This window comes from Rhinoderma darwinii, chromosome 6 (assembly GCF_050947455.1).
Source record: "Rhinoderma darwinii isolate aRhiDar2 chromosome 6, aRhiDar2.hap1, whole genome shotgun sequence".
NCBI classification, from domain to species: domain Eukaryota; kingdom Metazoa; phylum Chordata; class Amphibia; order Anura; family Rhinodermatidae; genus Rhinoderma; species Rhinoderma darwinii.
The window spans coordinates 139,262,531-139,284,784 of NC_134692.1; the positions used below are offsets into that span (position 1 = coordinate 139,262,531).

General features: G+C 44.7%; 1 protein-coding gene across 1 annotated transcript in view; it reads right to left on the reverse strand.

Annotated features, from left to right (window-relative positions):
• The window catches only part of MYO15A (myosin XVA), a 106,850-nt gene that overhangs the window by 41,827 nt on the left and 42,769 nt on the right, over positions 1–22,254 (reverse strand). The window contains exons 7-25 of the mRNA XM_075830630.1: positions 21,827–21,930; positions 21,675–21,738; positions 21,276–21,389; positions 17,137–17,298; positions 16,786–16,899; positions 16,652–16,710; positions 16,340–16,463; positions 12,153–12,248; positions 11,719–11,850; positions 10,556–10,681; positions 9,597–9,674; positions 9,321–9,475; positions 8,822–8,867; positions 7,769–7,893; positions 7,279–7,399; positions 6,785–6,960; positions 3,434–3,518; positions 894–947; positions 74–155 (exon numbers count right to left, since the gene is read on the reverse strand). Coding sequence (XP_075686745.1) covers positions 74–155; positions 894–947; positions 3,434–3,518; positions 6,785–6,960; positions 7,279–7,399; positions 7,769–7,893; positions 8,822–8,867; positions 9,321–9,475; positions 9,597–9,674; positions 10,556–10,681; positions 11,719–11,850; positions 12,153–12,248; positions 16,340–16,463; positions 16,652–16,710; positions 16,786–16,899; positions 17,137–17,298; positions 21,276–21,389; positions 21,675–21,738; positions 21,827–21,930 — 2,017 coding nt within the window. The remainder of the gene's footprint in view (positions 1–73; positions 156–893; positions 948–3,433; positions 3,519–6,784; positions 6,961–7,278; positions 7,400–7,768; positions 7,894–8,821; positions 8,868–9,320; positions 9,476–9,596; positions 9,675–10,555; positions 10,682–11,718; positions 11,851–12,152; positions 12,249–16,339; positions 16,464–16,651; positions 16,711–16,785; positions 16,900–17,136; positions 17,299–21,275; positions 21,390–21,674; positions 21,739–21,826; positions 21,931–22,254) is intronic.

Sequence of the window (22,254 nt, forward strand, 5' to 3'; positions counted from 1 at the left end):
CTTCAATCCAGTTGTGTTACACTGGTAATGGTGCAGCGTACTTAGTACTCTATTTCTGGGTGAGACCTCTTACCTGACGGTGTGCGGAGAAGGCCAGCCAGCTCGGCCGGTATCTCTAGATGAGTCACATTAAATACTTCTCTCTTAGTCAGCTCCTAGATAGAGAAAATAAAAAAGAATCAGATTCAAGAAGATAAGATGGGAATCTAATGGAACTCTTGATCTGAATGTTCTAGAGTAAAGAGGGTGCTGATCAATACAATTAGAAAGTAAAATTCATCTGATACTTAATCATATCTGTTTAAGGGAAAGCTAGGTGACAACCAAGATAAGTCACCAGACTCCTAAATGGCAAATCTACCTACAGATTTATGGGTTAGGACTCCGTGTAATCTGTTATAATGGCCATGTTGGTTGTCACACCATGGTGGTACTTGTACTCGTGGTGGTCTACTCCAAGCTCCCTGAGGCCAACAATCTGTTATCCCGGCTACACAGGCTCCCCAGGTATTCCATGTGGTCTTAGCCACACACGCAACACAATTCCAGATTCCCAGCAATTTTTATAGTCTGTTGCCCTACAGTGGCATCTAGTGGCTACAAATAGCATTGCAGGTGCACAGAAAATGCATTGAATATGAATGCATTGAATATTGATATGCAGTGCCGATCTCAATACAGCACATTACAGTATAAATGAACATAACATAAAGGCAAGAACATTAACACTTTTGTATGGGGGCCACTTACCGTGCAGCCCCTACAGAATCATGATAGAGAACTCAGTGACCTAAATTTATAATGTGTTTTATTTTTTTTTATTTCTAAGCCTATAAACGCCTGGACTTCAAACCACAGCAATAGTCCCCGGCGCCAACCAGCACTATACTCACCTGCTCTGCCTTCCTGCGCTCTTCTTCAGCCAGTCGGCGAGCTTCTGCCTTCATCTGCAAGTAAACGGCAGAGTGTAAGTGATCCCAGCATAAGACATAACCCCATTTACAAAAGACAATACTAAGACAATGCAGTCAGAGTAATCCTGTTTTGCTAGCACTTAACATGTTTGCACCCCTATCCATCTGTACCCCCTTAAATTTATAATATCCATGTGACCTGGTTCACCTGAAATAATCCAGCATGAGGCTCAGTGATCTTTAATTGAGGAGCAAATTGCACACGCTTCATACTGTCCTGTTCTTCTCCCTGTTCTGGTCGCCTCACAGCTGGGATAGGTGTGGTATCACTGCAGCCCAGGTAAGGTCATACTTATTAATAGTCATAAGAAGAAAGGGTGCAGGAGCACACGGACCTCGTGAATCTGGTGAATACGCTGCACTTATCTATAGCTGCACTTTATCATATCATTTATTGGGCAGTTCTGCTTTACCATCAGCATGTGCTCAAGTAAAATCACACTTATGGCAACATTTCACAGCTAGAATGTTGAGAAACTTTGAGTTATTTCATATCATTTTCTCCATTCATAGCTGCTTTTAAAATTCTACTGGTTGCCCTTGGAAACAGACAGCTGTTTAGCTCCACCCACTGTCAGACATATGACCTTAGCTTAGCTCTAAGGCCCCATGCACACGACCATATTTTTTCCCTTCCGTAAATACGGGTCCTTTGTCACGGGTTTTTAACCCGTATTTAACCCATATGTACGGACCCATGTCAGTAAATACGGGTCCGTTGTCATCCGTATTCCACCCGTATTTACGGACCCGTAAAAATAGGGGGGCTGGAAATTATGTCACAATCACATCCAAACCCCTTAAAAGGGTCACATTTTCCCTGCTTTTCTTTATTCAAAAATTGAAATCCCCTGACGTCGCCTAGCAATGCTCTCACATGTAGCCATCCGTAATTACGGGAGCCCCATAGACTTCTATGGGCCTGCCCGTGCCGTAATTACGGCCTGAAATAGGACATGTTCTATATTTTTCAACGGCCCGGGCACCTTCCCGTACGCAAACGGGAATGTACCCGTGGCCAATAGAAGTCTATGGGCGTTTTTACGGACGTGTGCATGGGGCCTAACTGTGTTACTCTCATCTGTGCACCCACAATGCACTGCTCTTTCGTAATAAGAAACCAGCAGAAATCTAAATTTAGCTTTAGTTATGATTGGAGAAAGAAAATATCATATAACTCGAAAGCAGTACACGATAAGTAAAACAAAGGATTAACAAAATGTAGATATAAACTGCGAAAAGGTTTAATAAATGTAAAAAAAAAAGAAGCGTTTTTCATTAAACCAAAGAATTTTTAGATCTAACTGGAAAAAAAAAGGGGTTGTCCCATTAGGGCATATGGAAGTCATAAAAGTTGCATCTGAGCTCCCACTCTGGAGGACTCAGCTCAACCATGTATTATATGGCCACCTATATGGGGACTTTAGACCCACTGGTTTAACCTTCAAGAGGTTATATGAGATTAGAAAAATATGTCTCCTTTCTTCCAGAAACAGCTCGTGTCCATGGGCTGTGTGTGGTATTGCAGCTCAGCCCCATTCGAGCAGCTAAACTGTAATACCAGACACAACCCATGGACAAGGGTGGCGCTGTTTCTGGAAGAAAACAGCCTGTTTCTCTAATCTCATACAACCTCTTTAATAGAGCACCTTACAGATGATAAGATTTAAAGGGATCTGACTGGTGACCCCTTATAGGAGCATTCCAGATTACTGTAAAGAGAAATAGCTCAAAAGCGTATAACCCTTTAACTGAGCGTCATCGTCTGGTGAAGATAGACGTACTAGGTCTTGCTCCCATGTTAGTGGATGAGATAACTGTGATGCACAGATCCCTGTGGTGGCAGTGGGCATACTCTACCAATAAACAAACTGGCGGAACGGAAAACATCCTTTGTTAGATATACATTCAAGTAAAAGGTACAGAGGTATACTTGGCAGAGAGTTATATTCGGTGATATTATATTTGGCACCAGCCTGACCTTTACAGTGTATATATCAACGCCTGTTCCTCACTTAGTGACTCATTCCCAAAGGGAAAGATATTGTAATGTATATACATAACCAGGCTGCACCCTGCCGTTTATACAGAGATCTACATGACGCTTGCTGGACTTTGAGCCCTTGAAAATAATACTGACCACAATGCAATAATAACCTAACGCAGCCCATTTCCAATGTAGTGCCGAAATTTTGTGACGCAATATAATTTTGTGACACAGAATGACATTTTGTGATACAGAATGACATTTTGTGATACAGAATATCATTCTGTGAGACATCTTCAACTCTGTGACAAAAATCAGAGATTGGACCCTCAAATTCAGACATTTATGGCATATCCATTCGATATATAGACCATACTATAGTGGAAAAAACCCTTAAAGGGCTTTCTCATATCAGGAGGTAAATACTCGTTAATATAACAAAACGGCAGCAAAGAAGTGAATGACGTCTTACCCTCAGGTATCTCCTCCGATTCACGTACATATGGACCAGAGCTCGAAATTTTAACATGCTCTTTCTCCAGTTGTGAAATTTACGCCTGCAAGTTATAAAGTTGAATGAATACAAAATTCATGTAAGCGGGAAAATTCCTACATGAAAATGACATTTGGTTTTCCGTGTTTTACCCCCTTATCTAGCACCGTAGGTGGACACAGCAAATCGTGTTGCCCAGCAAATTATACAAATTCTCACTGTGGCTTAGAAAGGCAGGAGCAGGGGCGGACATACCGCATGTGCAGCCGGTGCAGCTGCACAAGGGCCCCGCGTGGGAAGGGGGCCCGTTCAGTGGCGTAACTACCACAGTAGCAGCCGTAGCAGCTGCTACGGGGCCCGCGGCATGGGGGGGCCCGTGTCGCCCTGACAGGCACATTACATTTTATGTACCAGGCCTGGCGGCACGGGCCCCCTCATGCCTAGTAGCATCACAACACTAGGCATGAGGGGAGGGAGGGGGCGGGGGCCCGGTGATAGCCGCCACACTGCACTACCAATCGGGAGGGAGGGGGCGGGTGCCCGGGCCCGGTGATAGCCGCTACACTGCACTGCCAATCTGGCACAGATGAATAGGACAGGACGGCGATGCTGGTGGTAGGAGGAGCGCTCAGGCAGGGGAGAGGACAGGGGGCGGTGCGACGTAAGACTTCGGGCGGCTGGACAGTACAGTCAGGACTGCCGGAGAACTCATAGGATGAGCGGAGGACAGACACAGGACGAGTGGAGGACGTGCAGACTGCAGAGGACAGGTAGATGAAGTTAAAAAGTTCATGTCAGAAGGGAGAAGTTTTTATGTAGAAAAATCTGCCTCATAATTCCTTCCGGAATTTTGAGGCATATTTTGACCTGCCGGTAGAACACTTCCCGCGTTTTTCATTGCGTTTTTTTGTGGCGTTTTTCGGCCATCGGGCCGTGGGCAGGGAAACGCAGCAAAAAACGCATTTTCTGCCTGCCATTGTTGTCAATGGGAAGTCAGAGACAGAAACGCCCGAAGAAAGGGCATTGCGCTTCTTTTTCCCGCATGCGGTTTTTACTGTTCGCAGGAAAAATTTCATGGATTTCAATGGGAGGCACTTTCTGACGTTTTTCGCGAAAAAAACCTCAGTGTGAACTCCCCCTAACACAGGGGCGTAACTACTGCTATAGCAGCCGTAGCGGCTGCTACGGGGCCGCGGCATGAGGGGGCCCGCGTCACCTGCCGGCACGGGCCCCCACCTTGGCCGGAATCTCCGCTAGCTGCCGCTATGGCTGCTACAGCGCGATGCCACGGAACACTACGGCAGAGCAGGGAGTATCTCCCCGCTCTGCCATTAAACATAAGACATGTATCCCCTATCCACAGGATAGGGGATACGTGTGTGATCGCTGGCATTGATAGGGAGAACGGGGGACCGAAAGTCCCCTGAAGTTCTCCATCACAAACCTCGGACTTCCGGGGTCTGTGTCGGCAGCTCCGTAGAAATGAATGGAGCGCCGGTCACACTTGAGCTGCGCAGACACCGGAAGTCAGAGGTGAGTGATGGAGAACTTCGGGGGACTTTCGGTCCCCCGCTCTCCCTATCAATGCCAGCGATCACACATGTATCCCCTATCCTGTGGATAGGGGATACATGTCTTTTGTCTTTTCACACTGTAGGTCGCATTTTTTTGAGTGATTGGGGGTGTATGGCGTTCCCTACAGGGGGGGGGGCTGTATAGCGTTCCCTACAGGGGGGGGCTGTAAGGCGTTCCCTACAGGGGGGGCTGTATAGCGTTCCCTACAGGGGGGGCTGTATAGCGTTCCCTACAGGGGGGTCTGTATGGCGTTCCCTAAAGGGGGGTCTGTATGGCGTTCCCTACAGGGGGGGGCTGTATGACTTTCCCTACAGACCCCCCCTGTAGGGAACGCCATACAGAACCCCTGTAGATAACGCCATACAGACCCCACTGTAGATAACGCCATAAAGTCCCCCCTGTAGATAACACCATACAGCCCCCTGTAGATAACGCCATACAGCCCCCCTGTAGATAACGCCATACAGCCCCCTCTGTAGATAGCGCCATACAGTCCCCCCTGTAGATAGCGCCATACAGTCCCCCCTGTAGATAGCGCCATACAGTCCCCCCTGTAGATAGCGCCATACAGTCCCCCCTGTAGATAGCGCCATACAGTCCCCCCTGTAGATAGCGCCATACAGACCCCCCTGTAGATAGCGCCATACAGACCCCTCTGTAGATAGCGCCATACAGTCCCCCCTGTAGATAACGCCATACAGCCCCCTCTGTTGATAGCGCCATACAGTCCCCCCTGTAGATAACGCCATACAGCCCCCTCTGTAGATATCTTGAGATTCAGTCCTGCTTGATAGGTAACAGTGCAGTAAGCTAAGCATGATAAGATCATCTAAATTATTGCATCTCAGTTGCATGAGTGCTTTGTGTTATATTCAATGATTCAATTTAACCTAAGTCTCTAAATGTGGGCAAAGAAAATAAAAAAACTATACTCACCTCCTCCCTCGCCTCCGTTCACCCGCCGCAGCCCCCATCCTCCTGTCTCGGTCTGTGTTACAAGTGTACAAGGCTGCACTGGTGACGCGCTGCCGATGGCACGTGACCGCTGCTGCCAATAACTCCTCATTGGTGTGCTGCTGAGGACAGTAGTTCCACAGCAAATCGCTGTTGAGGGCATTGATTGGCTGCAGCGGTCATGTGCCATCGACCGCGCGTCACCACAGCAGCTTTGTAAACACAGAAAGGGATAGGGGCTGCGGAGGGGGAACGGAGGCGCCGGAGGAGGTGAGTATAGGTTTTTCATTTTCTTTGCCCACATTTAGGGACTTAGTTTAGATAAGAATTTAACCCGGAAAAAAATGTGTTACTTGTGTTCTAAACTGGTAATAAAATGTACAATATAAATCTTCCTTCATATCTGCACAGGGGCCTTTTGCAGTCTGTGTCCGCCACTGGGCAGGAGCATACATCAAGAATAAAGGGCTCAATAGCAAAATTTACAATGGGGCCCTCTCCCATGTTGGATCATGCCGTCACCTTGGGTAAAGCGTCCCCAATGCTTATTAACCGCCTGACTACCTTTGTAGGAGAGAGTATTGGTAGAAGCTTTACCTGGTCTGGTTTTCACCTCAATTGTTTGCTAATATTGCACAGCCTGTGAAGAGGGACAGCCCATTGTGGAAAACCTGAACTGGGTCCCCTCCCCGAGGTGCCCCATAATAGTCACATAGGATATCTTAAGGGGAAATTCAATGTAAAATCATCTGTTGACATGACATGGTGAAGGATATTAGTTGGGGTTTTTGGGTCTTGTACCTTGCCAGGAAGCCACGGGCCAGGGCCTGCAGTTGAATGATTCTGTACCGGAGAGTCCTGTAACGTTTCCGGGTCAGATACCCGCGGCCATAGCGCTGAAGGGTTACAGCCGCCTTGTTCATCAGTTGGTCTCGTTTGCTCTCTAATTGCTGGTAGAGATTCTCCTTCATAAAAAGCTCAAGAGGAGAAAGAAAAGGGAATCAAATTAAGTGATTGTGACTTGACTCAAGTCTGCTGATAGGTCTGCTGATAGGTCTGCTGATAGGTACAAGGATTTTGAATTCCCTGCATTACCGCCTGCCCTGAATTCCCTGCATTACCGTAACTGGATTCATTACAAAGTATTCATTGTAAAGAGGTGGGACTAACTCAGGACTGGCTTTGCCTAACAACAGTTTTGGCCCAAACAGGTTCCAGTAGTGTAAATCTGGCCTCAGCAGGTGTATAGGTCTGTCCCATACAATCAGTAAGTACAATAAAGTTTTAAGAGTCACCTTGCTCACTCCGATGCAGTACATGGTGGGGTGAACAGATGGACACAGTTTTCTCAACACAGTGACACATAGGGGGCCATCAGCACGGATATTACGGCCAAGGTCCATGACACAACGATACCTGGGGGTGAGAGGTCAAAGGTCAATGATTGGATACTTTTATTTCACCTTCTATAAAACATGTATCTGCTTGGGTTATTGGTTATGATAAAAAAAATAGGCCACCTGAAGCTGAAACTGGTCCTTATCTGACATTGGATACTAAAGACAATCTGACATTGGGCCCCTACACATCTTAAAGATTCCATGATAAAGCCAAACTGGAAAATGACGAGACAGTCGAGCTGTTCGGAGTTATAATGATTGAACATTTGTTGGACTGCTGGAGACTAGATAGGCAGGAATATACATTGAAAGACTGCGGAGTGCAGCAGCCCCTGGTATTGGGCAAGGGAGAAACAATGCCTGAAATGCTTTAAAACCTCCTTACCTGCTGAGAAAGATATGGAAAGGTATCCGAACGGGATATCCCTCTTTCCGAATTCTGATGGTCTCCAAAATTCCAGAGTACTTCAGCTGACTGATCACAATGTCTGTTTCAAAAAGGCAAGGTTCCTAGGGAGGTAATAGATCTGTACAGGAACTCATATAAAGAAGAAGACATCCCTCCCAAGACACTGGAGTACTGCCGCCTATTCAATGCAGTGTCTGGTACTGCAACAGACGGCCACATGGACGAAAGTGACGCTGTGTTGGTTACTGAATTTGGCCAAACCTTCACCGATCACGCATTGATGTCCTATACGAAAGATGAGCTATCAATGCTAAAACGTAGAAACCCCTTTTAAAGTGCACGGTCACTTTGGCCGAACCTTTGCTTATATATTATAGTGATGCATTTGCACGCATTCCCTTTTTAAAGAGAAAGCCTGTGAGTCCTGCCTCCCCGCACACAGTGACTGACAGCTCTTCCTCTATACACACTCATAGAAAAAGCCTGTGAGTCCTGCTTCCCCCACCCACAAAGAGTGATTGACAGCTCTCCCTCTATACACACCCACAGAGAAAGCCTGTGAGTCCTGATTCCCCCACCCACACACAGAGATTGACAGCTCTCCCTCTATACACACCCACAGAGAAAGCCTGTGAGTCCTGATTCCCCACCCACACACAGAGATTGACAGCTCTCCATGTATATAAACGTATACAGGAAAACCTGTCAATCATTGCGTATGGGTGGGGAAATCAGGACTCACAGGCTTTCCCTATAAGCATGTATAGAGGGAGAGCTGTCAATCACTGTGTGTGGACGGGGAAGCAGGACTCACAAGCTTTCACACATGCAGCATTTAAATGGCTTTTTAAATGGAAATACTGAATCAAATCATAGAAAACTAGATATCCCCGAGCTTAGCATCCATACCCCTCTATCCTATGCAGCCCTCCGATAAGAAACTTGATTGTTCTGCTTTAAACAGTAATAGAATAATTTATACCAATACGTTTTCTAAAGATTTGACCAAAATATATAGTTTTTGCTTACCTTTTTGCTGTTAGGTTTGATACATCTAACAAAAAATGGATTGCACCTGTTGGGAGAAGACACACATTTCTTAAATGGGGAATAAAATGTACCTGTGGCTGTGCTACAGGGAGGCACAATATGGGGTCTGTGCCAAAAAGCACCCTAGATCTCAGCTTCATGAGCGCTACTACCTGAGCGCTACTACCGCTTCCTTATATCGATCTGTAGGGGGTCTCAGTGCTCAGACCCCACTGATCAAAACTTCTGAAGTTTTTTTAAAGTTAGTTATCCTGTTAGTTAAATGTAGCCAATATGCCCTGTTCCCTCTTAGGGTATCACAGTTGGATCTTTCCATATTGAGTTGTAATGATACGTGATGATGGGATTGAAGTTGCACTCGGGCCCTGGTGCCTGCTGGGGCCCAATCGCTCTTCTGAGGACAGCCGTGCCATGCATGGCACCTGATAGTTGGGGGACCCTGGTACATATTTTGCATCAGGGGCAATGCGCTCCATACCTCTCCATCTTCTCCACCAGCTCCAGGAGGGATTGCTGGAACTTTGCTGCTACGGTTTGAGCCTTGATCTTCCGGGTCATGGTACTGCTTTTTCCCATCATACTTTTCTGCTGAGCCAGCACCTGAGCGTGGCTAAAAAAAAGGTTGGCCACCACCTGAGGAAAATAAGAAGGTAAAAACAGGAACCAATCAAAATGTCCCAATTTTGTCCATGTTTTACACAATGGAAACCGTTGACATAATGGCTGCCTGTGGCGTTTCTGATAACATACTTACCTTAATTTTACTGTTTACAAAAAGGTCTAGAACATCCTGTCTCACTTGATCATAGTTTTTATCCAAGAATTTGTGGACCTGAAATTAGAAGGGTATAAAATTCTCTGACAAGTCATAAACCACACAGCACTACATTCTCCATTATGCAATGTTACTGAATTTTATTATAAAATAATCTGTAGGGACTCTGTGCTGCTACCTGCTGAACTGGAGTATCTAAGCTTATCTTGTATGATATTGTCTCAGAGTATCTAAGCCAATCATACAGGATGTCGTCTGAGTAGATTAGTCTATTATGCATGATGCAGTCTCAGCGTATCTAAGCCTATCATATGTGATACTATCTCAATCCATTTAAGCCTATCAAGTATGATACGGTCTCAAGAGTATCTAAGCCTATCATGTATGACACTGTCTCAGTAGGTCTAAGCCTATTATATGTGATACTGTTTCAGTGTATCGAAGTCTATTATGAAAACCACACAACACTATATTTCTAACATTACATTTTACTTAAAGGGATTATCCGGGAAGTGAATTTTTTTTTTTAGTAGGGGCTGCAAATAAATAAATAAACAAAAAAAAACAATAATTACCTATCCTTGCCCCCAGCGATCCAGCGCTGAGACTTCAGCTGCACTCTAGGTGGTTACTTACATGCACACAGCATGTGACTGCTGCAGCCAATCAAAGGGCTTTATGACAGAAATACGATTCGTCACCACAGAGCCCCGCCGAGCCCTCTGGTTGGCTGCAGCAGTTACATGCATGAAAACAACCACAGGGAATGGCGCTGGAGCCTCAGCGTTGGATCGGCAGGGGCAAGAATAGTTAAGTACTGTTTTATTGGTTTATTTATTTCATTTGCAGCCCCTACTGAAAAAAAAATTCACTTCCCAGATAACCCCTTTAATTCACCACCGTGCAGCAAGTGGATGTGAAGTTATAATAAGACATGCCTGATAAGTAACTTTTCCAGCAAAATGCTTGATCCCAAATTCAGGGAGAGGCATCTTTGGCTTGCAGTACAGCTCGTGGGTGCCGTGGTGGTAGTGACACTTCTGGAGAAAGGTGTGGTCTGTGGCCTGTAACAAATTGCAGACTTATGCTAGATATAGACGTACAAATAATGAGTTCTATTGAGAGGTCAGGTAATGGGACAGTGCAGAAAGGTCAGGAAATTGAGGGACACCACAGACAACCTCATTCTGTCCATTGCAAATGATGGGGCCAATCTGTGAATCCCCTGAAGCAACCAGTGGAGTGGTTTACTTACAGTTACAGCTTCTTCCACTCACTCAGGAGAATAGCTGAGTAAGTGCCTGACATTAAAGTGGTTGTCTAGTTTAGAAAACCCATTTTCAGTAAAAAGGGGTTGTCTCATCTATATAACCCCTTACCATATACCCTATTAGGACATATAGATGTCACAGACTCGTGACCCCCCTTCTATGAACTAGAGGGGCAGCTCTTATTCTAATGGGACAATCCGTGATCGTAGACTCGGGACCCTTCTATATGAACCAGAGTGGCTGCTCTCACTCTGACGATCAGCTAATTTTTGGGGGTCCTACTAACAAAAAGAGACTTAGAAAGCAGACAACCCCTTTAATTAGGTAAAAATTAATCATTTAGAGCATGGGTGGAGAACGTCAGGCCCGCGGGCCATATAAAGCCTGCGAAATCATTTGGTCTGGCCCTCCAGCACGCACCGACCTCACTCAGAACGCCGCCGCGTCATTCACTACTTGGTTCGGTCCGACCTCCTCCTGCTCCTACATGTGAGTGACATCACTAAAATTTAGAAGCGGGAGGAGGACGGACCAAGCCAAGTAGCGTCATTCATTACTAGTGAATGAGGAGGCGGTCTGAGTGAGGCCGGTGCGTCCCGGCCCGGGAGTGGACCAGTCCAGTCACCTGACCTGCCGCGGCCTACTCAGACACGCCTCACCAAAGAGAAGCAGCTCCCGCCATCACGTTAGGGGTGAGTTAATTAAATGTTTGACCAAATATAGCAGGCTAATTTTTAAGTTGATAATTTTGTATGGCTCGCGAATGATGTTATAAATATCCAAATGGCCCCTGGCAGAAAAAAGGTTCCCCACCCCTGATTTAGAGTTACCTGTGGGAAGCAGCTCTGGTCGTCCAAGATCCTCAGAATTCCATAGGGCTTCTGGGAAATAAGATCTATACAGGACTGATTATCAATGAAGGAAATTTCCCTCCAATCAATCTGCTCACGGATGTATTCCTCCTGTAAGTGAAAGGTGCCCATCAGTACTAAAATCTTGACTTCTTTACTATCAAGCTTAATTTTGAGTGCAGATTTGTAAGACATTATATAGAAGACTGTGGGTAGAAGGTAAGTAGCAATAGCTCAATCTCAACATATGCATTAACACATGTTATCTGAATAACAAACCAAAGTCAAGCTTCATACTCTTCAATACGGACTCTTCTGGAGGGAACAATCAGGTGTTTGCAAGTACAGTCAACGAGGAACCCCTGAACCTGTCATCTGCCCCATAGCCATTGAGCCTGATTTCTGACACTTACCTGCTCTTCTTTGAACACAATCTTATTGAAGAAGTACTGCAGATATTCATTTGCATAGTTGATGCACAGTTGTTCAAAGCTGTTAAAGTTCAGATCCTGTGGATTAAAGAACAGGGTTTTTATGGGATCCTGCAAAGTGGACAGAAATGGCAATGCAGCTTGTAGATTTTTTTTACTGTTCGGGAAACAAGATTGGACTGGACCACCAGAGTACCACAGGATCCTCCAGACGAAGGCTCTAACATAATAACGGACCCCAGCGGTCGACAAACCCATTCGGAGGTGACTTTGTAGCCACTAGGGTTTATGTCTTATTGGGTTAATTCACAAATAACCTATTTGATCTTATTGATAATGTGTCTTGTGTGTGCAATAAAAACAAAGATTACAATGCAATTAAAAGTTGACATGCCAATGTTCTGTAAGGATGGATTGTGGGCCCTCAGAATGATTTAGAAATAGACCTGACAATTTATGTGGGCAGTACTTCAACAGTTTCAATGGAAAAAGGTTACGGACGGGCCCTCAAACTACGGTCCTTCCTACCCACAGCCTGGCCTTTAGGGTGTGTGACCTGTGCCTTCAGGCACAGGACGCATCACTCCAGCAGGTGGAAGGGGGCGCTGCGCTGGCTCCCTTCCCCTGCTTGTTTCAGAAGCGCCCGGGCCCGGCGACTCAGAAGTCGCCTTTCCGCCCGGGCGCTTCTTCACTCAGTGGCGTTGCTACCGCTGTAGCAGCCACAGCGGCGGCTAGCGGCAACACCGGGCATGAGGGCTGTGGCACCGCTAGCAGCGGCTGCGGCTGCTACAGCGGTAGCTACGGCACTATAGCAGAGCAGGGAAGTATCTCCCTGCTCTGCTATCTACTAGCGCCACTGTTGCTCCCTGAAGGAGTGGAATCCCCGTGTGGCTGGGGATTCCGCTCCTGGAGAGCTCCACTTGATGTCCCTGTCCATATATGGACAATGACATCAGGGGAAACTCCTGAAGCGGAATCCCCGTCCACATCGTTGCAGACGCTGTCACTGGGGATTCCACTCCAAGAGAAGCCAATGACATCACTGTCCATAAATGGACACAGATGACAGGAGCTTCTCCTGGAGTGGAATCCCCGGCCACAGCGACGGCAACACTGTGGACGTGCATTCTGCTTCAGGAGTTTCCCCTGATGTGACTGTCCATATATGGACAGAGAAATCAAGCGGAGCGCCCCAGCAGCGGAATCCCCGGCAACACGGGGATTCCGCTCCTTCAGGGAGCTACAGTGGTGCTGTGTGGCACTCCCTACCAGGGGGCTGTGTGGCGCTCTCTACAGGGGGCTGTGTGGCGCTCTCTACAGGAGGCGGTGTGGCGCTATCTACAAGGGGGCGGTGTGGTGCTATCTACAAGGGGGCTGTGTGGCGCTAACTACAAGGGGGCTGTGTGGCGCTACCTACAAGTGGGCTGTGTGGCGCTACCTACAAGTGGACTGTGTGGCGCTACCTACAAGTGGACTGTGTGACGCTACCTACAAGGGGCTGTGTGGCGCTACCTATAGGGGGAATTTGTGAGTGGCGGGCTGATGGTCATTTTACTGTGAGTGGGGGGCTGATGGTCTTCAAGTGGTTTCCGCCTCTGACCTCCAATTGAAATTAATAGGAGGCAGAAAATACCTGCGGCGCCCATTTGGAGCAAAACCGCAAAAAAAAAGGTCAAACAACGCTGTCAATTCCTGAAGGAATTTTGAGCCAGATTTTTTTTGCCTTACAAAAAACATGTGTGAACATTCCCTACGAGTGTAGTGCTTGTTCTTAGCCGTTTTCTGTCCTTCTCTAAACAATTTTTGTTAGGGTTGCCCTGAGCAAATTTTATTTTTCCAGTGCTGCCTCGAGTCCGAAAAGATTGGGAAAATCTGTACTAGGCTACAGGATCATGCCGGCCTACGCAAGGATCCCGTCGTGGAGCAGCTCAGTTTGTTGTGGGAACGGGGCCTAGGTGAGTACAATTTTTGTTTTTGTTTGGGGGCACTGTCTACAAGGGGCAGATGGGGGCTGTATGGCACGATCTACAAGGAGGAGGTGGAGGATTATGGCACTGTCTACAGGGAGGCTGTATGGCAAAATCTACAGGGGGCGCTAAGCGGACATTATACTGTGTAGGGGTACTACAGTGGACATAATACTGTGGGCACAATTAGAGGACAAAATAATGTGTCCTTTAAGGGGTTGTAATATATTATTATTAAATATTATTATTATACTGTATGGGGACACTAAAGGGGCATTATAATTTTTTTATGGGCCATTTTTTTTTAATAATGGGGGTGGGGCGCCAAAAGATAATTTCGCACGGGGCGCCATCTATCCTAAGGCCGGCCCTGTTCCCACCACTGCACATAGTGTGGTACAGTAGTTTGAAACCTTCCCATTAGATGTCAGCAGAGTTCACTGCAGGGAAGTGAATGACGTCAGTTACACAAGTCTATCTGATCTCTTCATAGTGCTGCAGCCAAGATAGGGATGGATCAGGCATACCTCCCAACTTTCAAGTATCACAAAGATAAGCCACGTCTCTAATCCCACCCAATCCCCGCCCATACACAACTGGTTCAGCCCACACAGTATTATGCTCCTATAGTGCCTCCCACACAGTATAATGCCAAGTAACTGCCGCCACACAGTATAATGACCTCATAGATGCACCCATATAGTATAAAGCCAACATAGATGCCCCCATATAGTATAATGCCCACACAGATTCTCCCATGCAGTAAAATGCCCACACAGATTCTCTCATACAGTATAATCCCCACACAGATGCCCCCATGCAGTATAATGCCCAAACAAATTCCCCCATAAAGAATAATGCCCCATAGCTGCCCCATGCAGAATAATGCCCCAATAGCTGCCCCCGTACAGTATAATGCCCCCATAGTTGCCCCATACAGTATAATGCCCCGTAGCTGCACCCATACAGCTTAATGCCCCCATACAGCATAATGCTCCCCTAGCTGCCCCTAGTACCAGTGCACTTGTAGATAGTGCCACAGTGCCCATGTAGATAGTGCCCCTATGTAGTTCCATAGTGTCCATGTTGATAGTACCATTGGGACTCCATCTAGGAGTGGACTCCCCAGCCAGAGCATACGCCGGGGATTCCACTCCTAGGGGGAAGCCCTGATGTTACTGTCCATATATGGAAAGTGACGTCAGTGGCTACTCCTTGAGTAGAGCAGCCGTTACCAACTTTGGCCGGAGATTTCAGGAGGAGCCCCGGACGTCAATGTCCATATATGGACAGTGGCCTCAGGGGTTTCCTCTAGGAGCGGAATCCCCGGCCAGATCATCGGCAACGGGGATTTCGCTCAATCAGTAGCCACTTACGTCACTGTCCATATATGCAATCTTGAAGGTAAAAGCAGGACAGCGGAGCTAGACCTCGCAGGGGTCAATTGGTTGCAAGACTCCAGGGATCCGACATGTAAATCCCTCAAACATAGGTATAGCAAAGAAAAGAGGCAGCACTCCAAATGGAATGTATCCAAAAGCGGTTTTTATTCACCAATATGTGTAAGGGATGCAACATTTCAGCTGCTCAATGCAGCCTTTATCAAGCTTGATAAAGGCTGCATTGAGCAGCTGAAACATTGCATCCCATACACATATGGGTAAATAAAAACCGCTATTGGATACTTTCCATTTGGAGTGCTGCCTCTTTTCCTTGCTATACCACTGTCCATATATGGACAGTGACATCAAGGGCTTCCCCAAACACAGCGCTTAAAGTAGCGCTGTGCCTGGGGAGTCCTCGGCGAGCGGAGCAGCTCCCTCTGCTCCTCTGCTCTGAAGTAATTCTGAAGCAGGGAGCTGATGGCTCCCTGCCTCAGCATGGGGTTCAACTGTATCTGCGTCATGTGGACGCAGAGACAGTTGAAAGTGGGACATACCCCCGGCCGCCCGGGACAGCGGGACACTGCCCCGTATCCGGGAGGGACTGTCCCGCTGAGTCCGGGACGATTGGGAGGTATGAATCAGGAAGTATTTTTTTAGGTTCATTGCAGGACAATGTGGATCTCCAATATGGCAGACTAGAGGTCCGCTCTAAATACACAACACAGAAGTAAGATAGGAAGATGGCAGTAGTTCAGAAGGGAAGCATATTGGCATGAAAGTCAGGTAAATACAGAGAAAATCCATGTAATCTCATTACCTCAAAACCATAAATATCCAGTATGGCAATGGACAGTGCATCTTGTTTGGGGTAGATAAGCTTGTTAATTCTATCGGTCAACCAGTTGAAGAGCAGGGAGTATAAAATCTTGGCAATTGCATCTCTGCAATACACAATAACAACAATCGTGTGAACAATTTTAAAAAAAATATCCCTCCGTTCTGTCATCCTGCTGGCGCAGCAGTATTGCAAAGGTTCAAGAGACGGACTAACGTCTCATGGATTTCCAGTGTTGGCAGCTGTACTAACATTCAGCTCGGAGATCAACCTTTGCCAGAAATTTCAACTTACCTGGCATCAACAGCACTGTCCACCGTGAGTGGAGTGAAGATCTTTTCTCTCATTGTTTCCTGCAAAAACCAAGAACAGGAGTTGGATCTGTCTCCCTGTTGCAGGATTTTTTAACATTACCTTCTGATACTCACGGTTACTTTGTAAGTAATGGCTTTCTGTAGACCCTCATGGGATATTTGTAGTAGTTCAGACACCACTCGTATCTCACTTGCACTCACAACTGAAGCCACCTCCTGGGATTCAGTCTGAAAGAAACCAGTGCCATGTCAGTACTAGTCAGCTCAGCTAGATCTGTCTTGGACTAATCTAAAAATGGTTCTCCAGGATTAGAAAAGCATGGCAGCATTCTCAGAGAAACAGTGCCATGCCTATCCACAGGTTGTGTTCGGTATTGCAGCTCAAACCTATTCCCTTCAATGAAGTTGAGCTGTCATACCAGACACAACTCATGGACAGGTGTGAAGCAACCCATGGCTTCTTACCTCATATTTCTCAAAATAGACATTCCCCAGGTGCAGGATGGAAGAGAGAATTCGAAAGATGCTATCCTGGTCTTCGATGGTGAAGCTGAGGGATTCCATGGCATTCAGGAGTCTTCGGAAGTCTTCAGCATCACTTTTAAAAGGAATTTCACAGTTGCCTCCCTAAATATAAAGAGAATCAAAATTTGGCATAGCTAAGCACAGACAAGCAAGATAGCTTTTATTCTGCTGCATGTACAGATCCTTATGCTTACCCATAGGTGACAGTATTGTAGTTACATATCTCCACCAAGTTTACTACACAGACCTAGATCCAAAACAAAAGCCCCTGGGGCAATTGCAGCCAATTGTGCCTCACTGGGGGAAAAAAACTACTTCTGTATCCCACAAAAACAGTCAGATAATTATTATAGTAGTTATATTCTTGTATATAGGAGCAGTATTATAGTAGTTATATTCTTGTATATAGGAGCAGTATTATAGTAGTTATATTCTTGCATATAGGGGGCAGTATTATAGTAGTTATATCCTTGTATATAGGGACAGTATTATAGTAGTTATATTCTTGTATATAGGGGCAGTATTATAGTAGTTATATTCTTGTATATAGGAGCAGTATTATAGTAGTTATATTCTTGTATATAGGTGGCAGTATTATAGTAGATATATTCTTGTATATAAGAGCAGTATTATAGTAGTTATATTCTTGTATATAGGGGCAGTATTATAGTACATATATTATTGTATATAGGGGGCAGTATTGTAGTAATTATATTCTTGTATATAGGGGCAGTATTATAGTAGTTATATTCTTGTATATAGGTGGCAGTATTATAGTAGATATATTCTTGTATATAGGAGCAGTATTATAGTAGTTATATTCTTGTATATAGGGGCAGTATTATAGTACATATATTATTGTATATAGGGGGCAGTATTGTAGTAATTATATTCTTGTATATAGGGGCAGTATTATAGTAGTTATATTCTTGTATATAGCAGCAGTATTATAGTAGTTATATTCTTGTATATAGATGGCAGTATTATAGTAGTTATATTCTTGTATATAGGGGGCAGTATTATAGTAGTTATATTCTTGTATATAGGGGCAGTATTATAGTAGTTATATTCTTGTATATAGGGGCAGTATTATAGTAGTTATATTCTTGTATATAGGTGGCAGTATTATAGTAGATATATTCTTGTATATAGGAGCAGTATTATAGTAGTTATATTCTTGTATATAGGGGCAGTATTATAGTAGTTATATTCTTGTATATAGCAGCAGTATTATAGTAGTTATATTCTTGTATATAGGAGCAGTATTATAGTAGTTATATTCTTGTATATAGGGGCAGTATTATAGTAGTTATATTCTTGTATATAGGAGCAGTATTATAGTAGTTATATTCTTGTATATAGGGGCAGTATTATAGTAGTTATATTCTTGTATATAGGAGCAGTATTATAGTAGTTATATTCTTGTATATAGGGGCAGTATTATAGTAGTTATATTCTTGTATATAGGTGGCAGTATTATAGTAGATATATTCTTGTATATAGGAGCAGTATTATAGTAGTTATATTCTTGTATATAGGGGCAGTATTATAGTACATATATTATTGTATATAGGGGGCAGTATTGTAGTAATTATATTCTTGTATATAGGGGCAGTATTATAGTAGTTATATTCTTGTATATAGCAGCAGTATTATAGTAGTTATATTCTTGTATATAGATGGCAGTATTATAGTAGTTATATTCTTGTATATAGGGGGCAGTATTATAGTAGTTATATTCTTGTATATAGGGGCAGTATTATAGTAGTTATATTCTTGTATATAGGGGGCAGTATTATATTAGTTATATTCTTGTATATAGGGGCAGTATTATAGTAGTTATATTCTTGTATATAGGGGCAGTATTATAGTAGTTATATTCTTGTATATAGGAGCAGTATTATAGTAGTTATATTCTTGTATATAGACGGCAGTATTATAGTAGTTATATTCTTGTATATAGGAGCAGTATTATAGTAGTCATATTCTTGTATATAGGGGGCAGTATTATAGTAGTTATATTCTTGTATATAGGGAGAAGTATTATAGTAGTTATATTCTTGTATATAGGGGCAGTATTATAGTAGTTATATTCTTGTATATAGGGAGCAGTATTATAGTAGTTATATTCTTGTATATAGGGGCAGTATTATAGTAGTTATATTCTTGTATATAGGGGGCAGTATTATAGTAGTTATATTCTTGTATATAGGGGGCAGTATTATAGTAGTTATATTCTTGTATATAGGGAGCAGTATTATAGTAGTTATATTCTTGTATATAGGGGCAGTATTATAGTAGTTATATTCTTGTATATAGGAGCAGTATTATAGTAGTTATATTCTTGTATATAGGGGCAGTATTATAGTAGTTATATTCTTGTATATAGGGGCAGTATTATAGTAGTTATATTCTTGTATATAGGGGCAGTATTATAGTAGTTATAGTCTTGTATATAGGAGCAGTTTTATAGTAGTCATATTCTTGTATATAGGAGCAGTATTATAGTAGTTATATTCTTGTATATAGGGGACAGTATTATAGTAGTTATATTCTTGTATATAGGGGGGGAAGTATTATAGTAGTTATATTCTTGTACATACGGGGCAGTTTTATAGTAGATATATAGTTGTCCACAGGGGGCGGTATTATAGTAGATATATAGTTGTCCACAGTGGACAGTATTATAGCGGCTAGTGCTGGTATAGTGTAGTAGATCCAAACATTAAGGGCATAGCCAGACGTAGCGGAATTGCTCTGGAATTCCGCTGCGGACACTCCGCAGCGGAAATCCGCAGCGGACCCGTTTCTCCATTGCCTTCCACAGCTTTGTGGTTGGGTTCGTTTGCACGTTGCGGACAATTCCGCTGCGGAGAATAGGCTGCAGTGCGGAATTTGGTGTCCGCAGCATACAATGGTTGTTGCGGACGTGTGGCGGACTGGTTGCGGACTCATTGCGGAATTTCTCCATTGACTTCAATGGAGATTCAAAATTCTGCAATGAAGTCCGCAGATGTCATGTACATGTTATGTGTGCTGCGGATGCGTATTGGTTTTTTAACATGACATTTCTTAATTCTGGCTGGACCTATGTATTTCTAGGTCTACAGCCAGACTGAGGAAGTCAATGGGGCTCCTGTAATTACGGGTGACTATGTGTGTGCACCCGTAATGACGGGAGCGTTGCTAGGCGACGTCAGTAAATAGTCACTGTCCAGGGTGCTGAAAGAGTTAAGCGATCGGCAGTAACTGTTTCTGCACCCTGGACAGTGACTACCGATCACAATATACAGCAACCTGTAAAAAAAATAGAAGTTCATACTTACCCAGAACTCCCTGCTTCTTCCTCCAGTCTGGTTTCCCAGGATGACGTTTCAGTCTAAGTGACGGCTGAAGCCAATCACAGGCCAATCACAGGCTGCAGCGGTCACATGGACTGCCAGGGAGGTCGGGCTGGATGCCGAAAGAGGGACGCGTCACCAAAACAACGGCCGGTAATTATGAAATTCTTTTACTTTCACTAGGGAAAGTGCTGTCCCTTCTCTCTATCCTGCACTGATAGAGAGAAGGGAAGTACTTCACCTCAATACGCAGCGGCCAGTCCGCATCAATTTACTGCACATTTTGGGCAGATCCGCCACAGAATCTGCAACGCAGATTCTGTGCGGCATTGATGCGGACAGTTGCGGAAGAAATACGCCATGTCTGGGCATGCCGTAACAGAGCCCATATGGACAACTTTCTCAACTTCTCGAGCTTTAGTTCCTAATAAGCGGTTGACTGACAATATGGGCATTAAGGCAGTGCACGAGGGTCCATGGTCCCTTAGTCAGCAAGGGGTGTACCTACAGGGAATGCAGAGGTAACAGTCACAGGATATGGTAGGTTGTGGCCCTTTAACAGATTTTGCATTGGGACCCAGGTGAAAAAAATGCAAGTGATAAATGCTCCTCAAATGCACTTTATTTATCCAAACCAAGTGCATCATGGCGATAGTGCTTGGTAAGGGGCCCATTAACTTTAATGCCTGGAGGTCCAGGTCACTCTCAGTTCGCCCCTGTTCCTAAGACATACTGTACCTGATTTAGGTAGTAATATGTTTCAGCATCCTGAAGGTAGAATGTCTGTTTCTGTTGAGAGGGGAGACCAGCCAACATCTCATAGAAAATGTGGTAATTTCTCTCATTTTTGGCCTAAAAATAAACATTACATGTCAAAAGAAAGAAGTTTCTCTAATTCAGTATGAAAAATGGAAACTAAAGATATGGGAGGTACCACTGCGTCTCCCATGGGTGTAACAATATGGGGTGCCAAGACTGCAGTCACACCTGGGCGCTAGTACCTGAGGGGACTCCTATGCCACATAAGAGGACTGCAGAGTACTATAAACAGCATGTAATGATTGGGGGCCCCGACATAGAGGGAGCCAGGAGCTTTACAGATTTTGCTTTAGCAGGAAGGGAAAAGGGAAGAGTTACCTGAAATACGATTCTGGATTTTTCAAGCAGGTATTGGGATGTTATGGCACCACAAATCACACCCCTGTGGGGAAAGCAGAATGTCAGTGAGGCAAACACCGTTATATGTGACCACGATTATGCAAGATGTAATCCCTGAGTTTAATACTCACTCCTCCAGATAGATCTCCACAAATTTTCCAAACCGGCTGGAATTATCGTTCCGGACTGTTTTGGCATTTCCGAAAGATTCCAGCAGAGGAGTCGCCTCTAGAATCTGAGCGCATGAGAAACATGGAACATCTAGAACCACACACCGAGCCACCAGCCAGATGTACATTATGTCATACAAACATATATAACCAAGCATGGAAGAGGGTGTACATATATCAATATCATATGCAAGGGCGTACATACTGCACCATAGAAACACACCGTGCAGCTGATATGGGGTCCACATAGAGTGGCTCCAAAGCTCAAGTTGACCCTGTCCCCATTCCCAATGGGCAAGGGGACCATGTGCAAGACTGTTCGTCTCCATAGGTACTAAAATGTTACCAAATAAGGTGGGGAAAGATGATTCCACAACTCTCCCCTGCGA